This window comes from Electrophorus electricus, chromosome 26 (assembly GCF_041902795.1).
Source record: "Electrophorus electricus isolate QZ-2024a chromosome 26, ASM4190279v1, whole genome shotgun sequence".
Lineage (NCBI taxonomy): Eukaryota > Metazoa > Chordata > Actinopteri > Gymnotiformes > Gymnotidae > Electrophorus > Electrophorus electricus.
The window spans coordinates 6,890,051-6,905,016 of NC_137522.1; the positions used below are offsets into that span (position 1 = coordinate 6,890,051).

Consider the following 14,966-nt stretch of genomic DNA (forward strand, 5'->3'; position numbering starts at 1 on the left):
CCTTGCGCGCGAGAGCAGCTCTCGAGGGCGCTGAACACAAACCCCACCGCTAAACCTCTGCTCACCCGCAGGGCTGCGGGACTGAGCGTGGGCCTTCACACTCACGTTCCCAGCAAAAGGAACTAAAGCAGACCAAAAACACAGGGGTCCTAAACGTCACCGTCAAGTTTGAACTTTCGACCGCGATTTGGTAGACAAGGACGGCGCTGTTTGAGTGGGGCCGGAACTCCCTTTGACGCCGAGAGCAAAACAAAGCAAAAGTATCTAAATGAATCAATATATGACTGTAGTGGTTTTATGCATTGGCATAGGGAAGTAACTGCGGGTTTGTGTGTGTGTGTGTGTGTGTGTGTGTGTGGGCGCACGCGTGTGTGCGTGTGTGTGTGTGTGTGTGTGTGTGCGCGCGTATTTATGTGTGTGTGTGTGTGTGTGTGTGTGTGTGGGCACACGTGTGTGTCTGTGTGTGTGCGTGCGTGTGTACATACATTTGTTGTTTTCTCTTGCTGTCCTGGGCATCTGGTGCTGACTGGCAGCCTCCCTGAGCACATGTGTACAGGCATAAAGCCACAAACTCCAATCTAATCGTTTTCATTCCAGTTGCACGGCCACAAATCAGATCCAAATCTGATCTAGGACCACTTATGAAACTGACTCAAATCGGATATGAAAATATTGGATTTGTGTGTGCACACAACCCTGAAAATAAATCTGATCTGTACCACGTTAAGGCAAACAATCCTAGATCTGAGTCATGTCAGGTTGGTGAACACAGCTTTAAGGGCATGATTTATACCAGACGTGTTAGCAGAGCACAAAGGTGACCAGCAGTGGAATGAGTCAGCCATGCCCACTGTTGGGTGCAGAGCTGCCGCTGTGTGTGTGTGTGTGTGTGTGTGAGGTGTGTGTGTGTGGGAGATAGAAGAGCAAAGCTCTCTCATCACCTCTCTTGGATTCAATATCGTATGCTAAAACCAATGCTGTGTGTACTGCGCAGGCAAAACGGCGTATTACAGTGTTCTAACATACGTGGTGTTATCGTGATAGGACGATACTGCCGCCTAACAGACAACAACAGGACAACAGCTCGCTAAATACAGACCAACTACACTAGATTAGGTGTACAATACTGAAAATGACATCACACACACACACACACACACACACACACACAGCTGTACACAGCGGACCATTGCATGCCGTCCCTGGTGCTCTGTGGAGTCAGGTGCCGTGCCCAAGGACACCACGCCGCTAGCCCTCAGCTGGATTTGAACTCATGATGTTCTGAGCTGCAGCCAAGTTTCTCCAGCCACTGACAAATCAGGAGCGATCGCACAGCAATTAACGAGGCCCGTGACGGGGAGCAAGGCAGCGGCTATAAATAAAGGTCGCATGGAGCGATCGACCTTTTCTATTGTGCACGTAGGAGCAAAAACCAACACTACATGGATAAATCCAAACCACCACCCGAATACTCGTAACATCACGGCTTGCAAAATCTTCCCACCAATTCCATACTCGAAGGAGAGAGAGAGACAGACACAGGCGCTGGAGTGTTCCCAAAGCCGAAGGAGCTCGCGGGAACATAGGAGGTCTCCCGTTATGGGCTGTGTCTGCAGGGTGCAGAGCTCAGCGCCTCCCTAATCCTCCTCCAGGGTCGCACAGCGAACGCAAGCGAGAGAAGAAAGTTTAGAAAGGAATGCCGCAGAAAAAGGAGGGAAACCTTAAAGGACGAACAAAGAGAAACAGGTTTTCTAAACGTCAGTGATGGGGGATTTTCGGGTTAAGATGTACTCACTGTACGGGCTATACACACTATACATCACTGTAAACACAAGTGTGGGCATCTGTTAAAACGCAAGCTCCCTGGTGGAGAAGACCGCCCTATTTTAAAGCAAAAATGCAAGTCAAACGTATTACGCAATCAGTCTGAGCGTGCTTAACCAACACGCACGCTCGGGCGAAACGGTTTACACAAAAACACGTACGCGCCTTAGTGGTGATGTTCTCAAGCAGTTTACTGGGTCAGATTACAGATACAATTTCACAAAAACACCCAAAATGAAGTCCACAATGAACAATACTCTGCCTGCCACCCTGATAAATAAATAAAAAACAAAAACAAACAAACAAACAAAAAAAACACGCAATAACTGCGTGCGCTCCTTGCTGCTGAACTCTGACCTGAATAGCTAGCACTTACGGAAGAGGCTCTGCTGGGGATGCAGACAAACAACACTGGTAGTAAGAGAACACGGTGTACCAGAGGAAAAAGATCTCCCTTATCTAACCAGGAGATCTACTGTTTGGGCTCTGAGCCTCTCCATACGTACGCAGACTGATCCGGTAACGTTCAGAAGAAGACGAAGAAGAAGAAGACGAAGAAGAAGAGAAACAACAACAACAAAAAAGAGAAGGCTGCCGCACGTTGTCGTTACCACAAACAGACCACCTTTTATCTGAATGAGTTAAGTGCGTTTTGGGGAACTCTTACTTGCTTCTCAAGTGAACCAGCAGGAATGCAGAGCTATCATGACTGAGTCACATTAACTTCCAGATCCATAACCATCAGGGTTCTGCGCACACACACACACACAGGCTATGGAAACACTACCTGAAGAATAATAATTATGCCCTTTCTCATTCAACTTGAAGTGAAGGGTTTTCTGAACAGGGAGTGATATTCCGACGAATTCCTCCTCAAGGCAGAGACGTCTACGGCGCGGTGCTGAAGACTCCGAACTGAGATGAAGGAACTTCTTTCACTCGCATGTTCACTCGCGCCCGTAAGTTACTCATTCATTCATTCATTCAAGACGTCCTTTCAGCCCATGCTGTGAACACAGCCAACGCTTCAGATGAGGCGTGGCCAGGGCGGAGCTGACCCTACCGCTTCAGGTGTGTGTGTGTGTGGGGGGGGGGGTTGCCATGGTGATGGATGCCTTCACATAAATTTGCACTCATATCCATATTCTTCCTCAGCAGTAAGTGAAGCCTGTAGTTTAACGGAGCACAGACTGTTGTAAACTGGGTTACCTCGGGTCCGAGTCCTCACCCGTGGAGTTTTCCTAGCCACTGTTGCCACGGGACCAAACATTTTTAAAGCTGCTTTAATGACAGCATGTGGTAAAAAGCACTAAATAAATGACTTTTGGTTTGAAGTTGCTCTGTTTCTGCTAGAATATGTCCACTTTTTTTTTTTTTTTTAACCCGTACTGCTCAAGTCGTTTTGGGGCACTTGAAAAAGCACTCTCGCTCCCAGGACTCCCTCCAGGTTTTCAGTGTTTCTGGGTAACGTACGCTTCTGCTTAGGCTCTCAGGCCCCGCCCCCTATGCCGCCCCTCCCCCAGCACGAGCAGAACCGTTGCGTCACACTCCAGAAACGGCTCCTGTTTTTTGCGACGCTCGAGCGGCCCAGTGCCCGTCCCACGACGCGCTGGAGAGGAGGCCCACTTTCCCCGCCACCTTCTGAGAAATTATCGCCTCTCTGCGCGCATTATTCTGTTCCCAGGTCAGCTGATTAGAAAGGGAGCCACGCAAGCCGCGTAATTTGACGCTCGCCTTCCCGACCGTGGAACTGGTTCAGGGGAATTCCGCCAGGATTCCCTGGACAGCTGAACAAACCTCAGTTATCAAAGAAGTGGTGGTCATACGCCTCAAGGCCCTGAAGGACGAGCCAGTCGAACCATAACTCGCATTTAAATCATTTCTCTAATGACGTCTTTGGCTTCCTCCTCAGAACGTCAGCGAGACACGTGGCGGCTAATCGCTCGTGTGGTGCGGCCAAGTCCCACCAGGACTGCGGTGTTGAGGTAACGGCCGCTGTATGGGAGGGGCTCCGTTGTTCTGCTGCTGTGCTACGTGCAGAGTGGTGTAGTGGGCCGGGCCAACACGAAGCAAAGCACACGGGACTGAATCCTCTCAGACAGGCAGACACACCAAACCTTCAGACACTACAGGAAATAAACATGGAGCCTTTAGACAGGCAAACACACAGACACACACACACACACACACAGAGACACCAAACCCTCAGACAGGCAGAAAGACACATACCAAGACCTCAAACACACATCGAACCCTCAGACACATACATCAAGCCCTCAGACAGGCAGAAAAACACACACACAGCCCTCAGACAGGAAGGCACACACACACACAGCCCTCAGACAGGAAGGCACACATGGAGCCCCGAGACACAGAAAGCGCAGGAGATGACAGCAGACGAGACTGCAAGATTCGTACTGGCACATGCTGTCCCTACACTAGTGCACCCTCTCTCTCTCTCTCCGCCTCTGCTCACTACGAGGTACGAGTAAAGCTAACGGAGACGGGGGGACGGGGTGCAGCATCTAAAACGTCGGCCCACAACCGCGCCACCCTACGAGCAGCTCACGGAGACCGAAGACACATGTATGTGAGATTTCCTGAGAAAACCACCATTACTTCTAACTTTGAGAGACAAAATCAATCACAGGGTGATATTTCTACACTAGTAAAAGTGCAAGCACGCTTCTAAATCGGTGCGTTTAAGCATCACCTCGGCCACGTCGCGTGGGCACACAAGGAAGAAACAACCGGCTTTTGTAACATTCATTGTCTTCTGTGAGGTTTTACCGGAAAGGAAGGGAAAAAGAATGCAAAACACTCCTAAGTGATAAATAAAAACTAATCGTGGAAGACCAACTTTTCCAAAACACTACAGCAACACTTCCTGTCAGAGCATATGGCCCATATCACAGCGTACGAGAGAGAGAGAGAGGTACACACACACACACACACACAAAAACCCAAAACAAAACAACTCACTTTTCTGGCAGTGGTCCTGGTTCCAGCAGCGCTCGCCGAAGTGGCCGTTGATGGTGGTCTGGACACACGTGATCTTGCCGGCGATGGTGCCGGGGCAGATGTCGCCGCACTCGCGCTCGTTCTTGTTGGCCACGACATAGTTGTCCTCCACCGAGTCGAGGATCTTGGACCAGTCGAGCGTGGAGAGGTAGCACAGGTCCGGGTTCTTCTCCAGGCGCACGGCGCCGCGTGTGATGTTCACCAGGCCGCGCAGGCCCACCTCCTTCAGCTGGAGCATCTCGAACATCACCAGGGCGTAGTTGAAGAACAGGGCATTGCCACGGATGACAGCCAGGTTGGGGAAGAGGCTGCCCAGGCTCTCCAGGCCGTAGACGCGGAAGAGCAGCAGGTAGTCGGTGATGAGCACGAGCTTGGGGAAGGAGAGGGCGCGGAAGTCCTCGGCCTGCGTCTTGAACATCAGGAGGATCTTCAGGTGGCCCTCGATCACCGTGCAGTTCTCCAGCGAGTGCAGGTTGGTCACGTTGTTGCGGATGTCCTTGCTACTGCAGACTGCGGAGGGGAGAGAGGGCGGGTCAGAGGGCAAGTCTGGCGTGAGTTACACAACAGGAACTGTAATTGCTAACGGGGGGAAAAAAACCCCCCACAAAAGACAACGGCCTGAAGAAAACTATGGAACAACGGGGAGTGCAACACTCAAACAAATTCAAACAAAACGTCACAAACGCAACAAAATAAAGATGAAATAAATCCGCTAAATTGAGTGCGGAATTGTTTTGATCAGTTAATATTTATTATGGTGGTGTCAGCTCATCACAGACATTATTCTCCTGGCTTTTGAGTTCATCGTCAAAAATACAGGCCCAGAGACGGACAATAAAGGGTTAGAAGCGTTATTCGTGGCTAGGGACACACGTCCCTTGCATCTTTTATAATTTAGCTTTGTACATGCTAAGTAGCAAGGAGAATTCATTACCCAGCAGACTGATGAGGAGAGAGAGAGAGAGAGAGAGAGAGAGACACAGAGAGCGAGAGTGTCAGCATGGGGGGGGTATCTGCTAATGGAGAACATCAAGCTAATTTCCTTTCAAGGCTGCTTCACTGGCTATTCATTATCAGACACTTTTAAGAGCTTTTCAGAGAGATATATCTGTTCAGTTCGTTTCCCCCTAGTAAACATCTTTGCAAAATATGGCCTCAGCAACGTTTGTTTAAAATATCTGAAGGGGAGCGCGCAGAAAGCATCCGTTCTGCATAACCTGCTGAGTGCATTTCAGTGAGTGAAAGTCCTCTTCAATCCATCTGCTCTCCTGTAAAAGTAAAGAGGAAACGCCAAGACAAAACAAAGGACGTGGCGGCTTCGTCTCTGGGTGCTGAGCGAGCGCGCGAACGAGGAAAGATGGGAGGGAGAGCTGTAGTTTACAAAAGGTGTGAGGCACCACCAATCAGCTGACACAGGCGCGCGCACACAGACGGAAAAAACAAAACAAAACACGCTTGCTTACAAGTCCATGTACACTCCTCCCTCTTTGCTGAAACCCCTGTCTGCTGCAGTCAAACCCACCAGCAATGGCATTCATCACACTAGACAGAACAATTGTTGATGTGCACTGAAATACTATTACAATGCACAGCATAAGGTGAAGGAAGTCTTCGTAGTATAATTGTGTGCACACGTGTGTGCGTGTGTACATACATAAGCATGAAGAATGAATAAATTGATAAGCCCCCACACCCTAGCCAGACACGGCCTCACTGCAGACATCAGGCCTCACGTGTAGGGGCCTTTCTGCTCCTGAGGTAGACGTGTCCCCACACGTCTGCTGCACGTCTCATGTGCCGATAGCTCGGCCTGCTCCTCGCAGTCATTTCCCCGCTGCGAACATAGAGAGCCTACCCATAATTCAACACGCAACAACCACGCTGACTATTTATAGCACTACTCACTGTTTGTTTGTAAATGGTACAAAGTGTAGAATAACATCCCCCTGGGGTCAGTGGAGTGATGTTGGAACGCAAGAGTATGTAAGGAGGAAACCAGGAAGGTTTCCCAAGTTCTAATCCAGAAAGCAGGCTCGTCCAGTCTGCCTACCAGAGCTAAGGAACAAGGAACCCCCCGGAAAACAAACCAGTATACAAGGCACCAAAGTGCGGCTGGACGCTGGCAGTCTATAGCCCATTCTGGAGTCCATATTCACGACACCTCAGAGTTGCCCTGTTCAAACACAACGGCCTCGCATCAAAAGTACAGGAGACAGTTACCCGTGGGCAAAAAAACAAAGGCGGCACCAAGCCTGGGGCTGAGAAGTTCAGGTCCACGGTGCTAAAGAGCAGGACAGTTTAACCAGTATAATTAACCTAGCACTCTGCGGGTATACGGACAAAGCTGGGACCTGATGTTCAGCGCCACGGCAACACCACAGCCAGGCGCAGAGAACCCACGGTGGGAGAGCCGCTTCCTTGAAATACTCAAGTAAACATCATAAAGGCAGCATCTCTCCATAGCAACAAGTCTCAGCACGCGCAAACAGATTGCTTTCGCGCAAAAAAAAAAAAAAAAAGGAAAAGAAAAGCTGGCCACTCCAGAGCTTCGTTTACCTCAAGGGAGCAGCTTTAAACCAAAAGCATTAGTGTCATCACTTGTATGGAGCAACGGCTATTTAACTAGCAGATCCGCGGCTAGGTTTCTCCCCTGAAAACCCTCCAAAACACACTGTACTGGCACCAAGTGGAACTGATTGCAACCCCCCCCAACCAAATAAACAAAAAAACCTGCACTTTGAAAATCTTGCAATCGCTCTCAAAACATATGGCACATATGTTGACAGCATGTCAACCCCCTGCCCAAAGTAGGTACAGGAAACCTAGTTCTCTGGGTACTGGCCCCCCGAAAACAGCCAAACTAAACAAGACGACTACCCTGCAACACCTGGCTCTCTGGCACATGGGTGTGAGACTGATGCAAATTAACAGTTGCTAAAACATCTAGACTGAAAGCTTCAGGGTCTTCCCGCGGGCCAAAAGCATTGTGGCGACTCTTTAAGAGTCTTTTTTCAGGACTGTGAGCTTTGCACTGAGCGTAGCCTATAGTCCAATATTACGGCTTTGTTTACAAAGACGCTCGCCAGCTCTCTTCACTCACTGGCAGCTAGCTAGCAAGTCCTGTTACATCACATCTGTTCATCCTCCGAGATCACAGAAGTTTGTGGAGATTAGACAGTCGCTTATCGCGCCGTCTGTATCTTTTCCGGGCCGTGTCAGCCACGCAGGAGAGAGAAGCCGCGCTTCTTTTAGCGCCACTCGAGGGTCTTGCAGAGCAAGCGGAAGCGGAAATGAGAAGCCTGTGTTTGAAGGGTAAACACTCGTTCTTATCAGCCGTGCCTGGGGCAAGGGTTAACGTGTGCAAAGGGACACGCCACGTCTACGTCGTCGTTACCTTTAAACTTCAAAAACTAAACACGAAAGGGGGGGGGGGGGGGGACTCTCTTACGGTTCAGACGCTGGTTAAAAGTTCCCTCTCCATGTTTCTTTGCGTTTTGCCTTTTAAAATGTATTTAAAATCTATTGTTAACCTTTTCTTATGCCCCACCCCCGCACGACTGCTAATCTGATTAAACAGCCAAACTACTGACAAGCACCTGGCCACTTCCCAGGTACTAAAGCGCTCCTGATATAAGATCTCTGATTGGCCACCGCCTCTGAGAGGCGGGGATTACAGAGGGTCTGTCTGCGAATTTCTAGGCCCAGTCCTAAAAGGAGGGGGAGGAGCCAACAGAGGGGGAGGAGCCAACAGAGGGGGAGGAGCCAACAGAGGGGGAGGAGCCAACAGAGGGAGCCCTGCGGGTTAAACCCCTCCCAGCGTTCCAGCGCTTGGCCTCCATTCAGCCGGGCGGTGAATGAACGGCTCGGACGCGAAGGAAGAGCTGAATGGGACGGTGAAGAGGCGAGCGAGGACGCGCCGGCCCGCCGCAGACGCTTTGCAGAAGGGACCCTGCTGTATTTTTAGCCGCGAAACTCCCCGCGGAGAAATGAATACGCTCCTGCCGCCAGGATCCGGCGGAGGGAAACTGGAGCAGCGCGGGCTCCGAGCGCGCGGCAGCTGGATGGCGGACCGGCGGCCGAGCGCGTGCGGCGGCGTCCCGAGTCCCTCGGGGAGAAAGCTGCCGGCCGACAATTAGTCACCGCTTTGTGCTGTACTACAATATCGTCTGTGATCTGATCGACAGAATGAGCCTCACCACACCCGATCCTGGGGGAAAAAAAAAACAGGAAACAAAAACACTGCTGGCCCATCTCGAAAACAACCGCCGCGTCAAACACTCATCGATTTGTAGACCGACTCCCTCGTCTGTGCCCTGCTGAAAATTAAACAGCCCAAGAACTTGATGTACACCGTACACTGGTAAGAAGCAGCAGTACGCCATTACAGAAAACGCAGATGCAAGGAGCCTCTAGCAATCGATGAACAGAATAAAAGTACAAACCACATGGCAATTTCCCCGAGGAACTAATAAAATGTCACCCATTTTCCCCAGGTCATATACGAAAGAATATGTCATATGTGGAGAAAAATACCCCAAACATAAGTCCATAAGGTAATGAAGCCTTTGTAGTCATGTATTCCAAACTAATAACCAAAACACAAATTAAAATATAATTAAATACTTTTTTTTTTAGAAAATGTCTTAATGTGGCTCTAGTAACAACACTGGTCACCAGCACGCGGGCCACGCCCTGTGCAATCACGTGCGTTTGTCCACTTTGGTTCAGGTTTGCTCACTGTGACTCTGGTCTTCTAAAAGGAAACTAAAGGGAACTAAAGGGTCATGCTGGGCTCCCGAGTGTGAACCCCGACAAAGCCCCAGCGAGCCGTCTTCTCGGGGAAGGGTGTCAGTTACACATGAGCTCACGCGGGGGTGGGAGGTCATCGCGAGGTAATACACTGCAAGTGCCCTGGAGGAAACGAAACGACCTCCCTGAAAATAGGGGGCGGTGCTTTAGTAGGTGATATCTGAGTTTGCTCGTTGTTTTCAACTTGATTCAAAGTTAAGTAAACATGTAATGCAAACATCAAAACACCCAATGACTGAGATGATGGTTTCAGTTTCAAGGACTGTCATAAACAGTTGTGTTAGAGCCCATGAAGTACTAAAATACACAATTCATACAGCTCACTATGTTTAATTAGCTTGCCAAACACACACACACACACACACACAAAACAGCATCTGGTAAAAAAAAATGGGATTCCATGTACGTATATGTACAAACACTTCAAATCCAAGGATTCCCGTTTAGCACGGGCCACTAAGAAGCAGAGCACAAAAGAACAAACCCAATGAAATTTAGAGTCTTCACACGTCTTCGCGTGTGCAGATAAAGCCATGTGTGGCAGTGGAAAGGGCTTCTGATTTATTACCACAGTTACAACTCAAGTAGAGTCAAGTACTGCCAACTTTTTTCTTTTTAGGTATCTACTTTACTCCAAAAAAAAAAAGAAGTTCAAATTCCGTTCAAACAAAAAGACCCCTCTCCTCTAACAAAACCCAACTCGATACGCTGACTGGCTTGGTGACTTAATGGCATAATTATTGTGCTCGTCAATGTTGTCCTTTTGGAAAACATTTCCCAGAGTTCCAAACGCAGCTTCTCCATGACCCCAGGGCCTCTGACTGCCACGGTATGCTACCTGTAGCCTGTCCCTCCAAAACCAGATGGAATATGGCATCTCGGCTATTCGGGAGGTTCTTGGGATTCGCGACCAAGCCAGGTGGAGGCTGGCGTTTGGGGGCGGGGCTCGAGAGACAACCGGATAACACATCAAGGACGCCAGAAGACCTTTCTTAGGTCGAATTGTTCAATTCTAATCAATCTGAACAGAGGTCCGTTATCCTCAGAGAGCTAAAGCGGTTAACAGGGAACTAAGAAATAAATCTAGAATAATGTATGTAAAGAATTGGACATGTGAAAACTCCAGACAGATTTGTAAGAGCAGTATAGGCTCTGGTGAAGGTATGGACTTCAGTGTAGGATACAAGGCAAGACTTTGTGGGACTGAAAGACTTTCAGAGACTGAAAAAATAGAAACTGGAAAAATGTCTTCAAAACGCACAAAAAAACCAAAATCATAATTTAAAAATCATCATCTGCTACATTCTCATTACTAATATTGAAGGAAATTATTTAATTAACAGAAAAATAATTATTAAACAATAAAAATCATCAAATAGCACACTGCTCCTATTTATATGTCTGAACTTAAATCAACACAACATATTTTGTGCTGCTTAAGAAGGAAAAACGCTATCGTTGTGATGCGGCACTACCAGACTACGCAAACAGTCATCACTACGGTCTGGTTTTCAAGACCAGGAGCTAAACGGATGTTCCAGTGTTGGTGTCAGCGCAGGGTGAGCTGCTGGACTTGACCCAGGTCACCAAGTATGACCTCTTGGCCGAAAGTAATCCCAGCGAGAAGCACGACCTCCGGACTGCTCTGGATGCTGTGCGTGGCGTTTCGTACCGGAGGACGCGAGAAGTCGAATAAGCGCAGGTTAGATCCGAACGTGCGGCATGGTCCATCTCATCTGACCGCACCGGTTTCCCCGCGGTCCTCTGCAGCTGGCGCGCTCAGCAGAGAGCCTGCAAGATCTTCTCGTTTCTGAGCGAGAAGATTACTGCAGGTCGAAAAGGCAGAGAGGAGCCCAAGCGCCAATACAATTGAAGGCAGCTGGGTGCAACCATGACCTTGGTGGACACAGACACACACCTGCCTGAGCGGGTCTGGGAGAAACAGCGAGAGAGGAATGCGGCCTCTTCCCCGCTGTCCTGGAGGCGGGGGCAGGAGGGAGGGGTCTGGGGAAGGGGCGCCCGCTGCCCCAGCCGATGTACACAGGCAAGCGCAGAAACGCCATACAGGGTGCAGGGGTGGTTTCAGAGCCCACCTCCCTCATCTGCACCATGGTTCTAGACTCCGAGCAGCATGGAGGGTTGATCGGTGTTTCCCGAACCGTTCACTTTACTGCTATTCACCCATAACTGAATCTGAATCATCTTTGCCAAGATGGTGGCATACGCTAGACGCACAGGTGGACAAATCCCACGCAAGCACCCTGAGGCGGGTCAACTGGGTTTGTGTCCACGGTCTCAGCACCTTCCCAACCTCTACCATGTGAACTACAGGAGCTACTGAAACTAAACTCTACTGTGCAACTTCCATCTGTGATCATCTGCTGAGGTTTTGCTTTAAAGCAGCCATTTCCTTTCATACAGACACTCAGTAATAACACCACAGGGGTTAGCAAATAGCATCAATTTCCTAAGACTCCACTTGGAAGGGTAGCGAGTAAGACCAGGAGTGAAACTAGTATTTCCACTATTTTATTTTTTTTTTCCAAATATCACCTCTACAGACATCAAACAGATTCTTTAAAGAATTAGACACGTAGGGGTGTTGGTTTTTCTGACTGACGCGTCCTCTGCTGTGCAACGCAGGGCGTACAAAGGCCTCCCGCACGGAGGACGTCCCCAGATCGCCCAGGGCCGATCCGGCTAGCAGCCTGGATCCATCGCGGCAGCAGCGCACAACACCAGCGCACAACACCACAAATGGAAGCCCACCTCACCATCCAGCTGGGTGAAATCAGAGCTCACAAGAGCGCTGCAGGAAAACAACAACAACAACAACATAAAATTGAATAATAAAAACAGAAGCACTGAAGCACAACTTAAGCCGTCTGCTGGCATTTTTATGAATCGGTTCATTCTTCGCGTCCGTCTCTATCGTGTGTTACACGGTCGTACAACCCCTACAGGAGCCGTGCGCATTGGCACGTACGTGCGCACATGGCGCGCGGTGCGTTTGGCGAGCGGCGCAGCGGCCCAGTCGGCCTGGCGCATGCCGCGGGGTAACCCTACACCGCTGCCCCTCGCCATCTGTGCTGCCTCATTTCACCTGTCAAAACGGCCGGTGGCGAGCCCAAACTCGCGCCGCACCACCGGAGCTACGAGCGGAAGGGCTGAGCGCACTTCAGTTAGTCGCCGAGTTTAGGACATGGAGCAGAGCGCGGCTGGAGAGTCACCCTGGCCGGCTGCCAGGGGCGGCGCGAGACGCGGCTTCTGCCTGGCGTACTGCGGCACTCTCAGCTCGTTTCTGGAAAATGCTGATCAACACAAGTCAGGCAGCAACCGTCTGCTGCAAGCAGGAAACAAACACACACACACACACACACACACACATTTCTTCATGCCAGTAGGGTCTGATGGTTAAAAACAGGTTACCAGTTTAGCTAAAAGAAAACTACTTCATGCCACATTCACAGCACCAAAAAATAATAATTGTAGCCTCCTGCTTTAAAATCTATACTAATCTCTTTCAGAAAACAGAAAAAATAGATGCTTGGATAGAAGGCAGGGGGAGTGTCTTAAAAAAAGATTCCTGTATTTCCATAGAAACCAAATCCCTAGCACTCAGTTTTGGTGGACTATTTATTAATTGTTGGTTTGTTTGGTTTTTTTGTACTGGCCAATATAGTGGCCATGGCCCATTGTTTTTAAGTTTATGGGCTCATCATTTCTGCATAACTGCAGCCATTAATCCCATGTGAGCAGCTCCTAAAGGTGACGGAGAGCTGATGTTCACACCCATAAAGCCTTGGGACAGGCAGCTAGTTCACACTGCATATAGAGTAGGATTAATGTGATCGAGTACTATGTGTGCAGTTGTTTGTGTGCACGTGCATGCACTTTGGGGATGAACACAGACCCTTAGGTTAGTTTGTGCTGACACCCAAGTGAGGGAGTTCGCCCTCATTTCACTGCTTTGTTTTTCTCACTCACTGTGTGTGTAGCCTCCTTACCATTTCAACTTCCTCACTGTAACAGAGACACTCGCACGCACACACACACACACACACACACACTCTTCAGATGTGGGCCTCTGCACTGCGTCAGGGCATGAACATGCCTGTATTTGCAGTTCACATTACCAGCTCTCCAACACGCAAACAAGCAGGCCAACCCCACCTCTACACAGCCACCAGAAAGCAGAGCGAGTGACCTGCTGTAATAACCAGCTGAAGCCCTGTGACCGGGCGTCAGACCCTGAACTGTGCTGACTGAGCAACAGCACTAATCCTTAAAAGCAAGAGTTCACAAATGGCACAGACGGCTTTTCAAAATGTCATTTGTCAAGTGTCTGACTTAAAGCGTTAACTGATCTTGTGTCGATCACCACTGCAGGGAGCTCACGGTTTATCTATTCACTACTCAGCCTTAATTAAAACTGACTTTGCCCGACAGTAGCAAACAGCTCAGGCAGAAATAATATCACAACACATTTGACTTCAAACGGGTTTATTTCCCCACAATCTGACAGGAGTTCAGGGAACAGGCGAACATTATTCATATCATTACCCAACTCATTTTTTCATGCGTGCTTTCACATTAAAATGAGCCAATTTCGTTAACCTGACTGGTCAATCGTGTGAGTAATGAATGGCGGAATTACCCATGTGGACAAGTAGCCCCTATTCCTGGAGACCCTCACCGACATTAGCAATGGGGGGAGGGGGGATATAAAACTCCCACAAAAGTAGAACAGATTATTGACACACCCTTAACTGTGCCGAAAGGTTTACTGCTGGAATAAGCGGAAGTATCGTACACATTTGATGACCCTGCACTTCAGGGGAGAGCAGTGAGGATTCAGAGACTTCGAGTGTGTGTGTGAACATACACAAACACACGTAATGGTCGCCAATCCAGGTAAGGAAAGAGGTGCTTGTGTTTGTCATATAAAATTATATAAGATACATTCTGGAAATATCACCACCACCCGTGGTGCAACACCACAGGAGAAAAGGAGCCACTCTTAAACCATAACCACAAGCAACTCAAATGGAAAACTCTTCATTTAACATGTGAATAATTCAATTTTTCATTTTGTGCACTGACTTTTGCTACTTTTCCTTGGGTTTTTTTTTTGGTTTTTTATAGTTTACTTCAATTATCACGTCAATCTGACCAAAGCATCGGTGATTAATCGGTGATTAATAACTTCAGTATGATTACTAACTTCTGGGAGATTAATAACTCATGGCTTTTTTACTAAGTAACCAAAGAAGGGCTAAAAGTCCATGATGCCACCTCCCTAGTTCGGAGAT

General features: G+C 48.9%; 1 protein-coding gene across 1 annotated transcript in view; it reads right to left on the bottom strand.

The window, feature by feature from the left end:
- insrb (insulin receptor b) overlaps positions 1 to 14,966 on the bottom strand; it is a 57,315-nt gene that overhangs the window by 37,040 nt on the left and 5,309 nt on the right. The window contains exon 2 of the mRNA XM_027010688.3: positions 4,807 to 5,355. Within this exon, the coding sequence (XP_026866489.2) occupies positions 4,807 to 5,355 (549 nt within the window). The remainder of the gene's footprint in view (positions 1 to 4,806; positions 5,356 to 14,966) is intronic.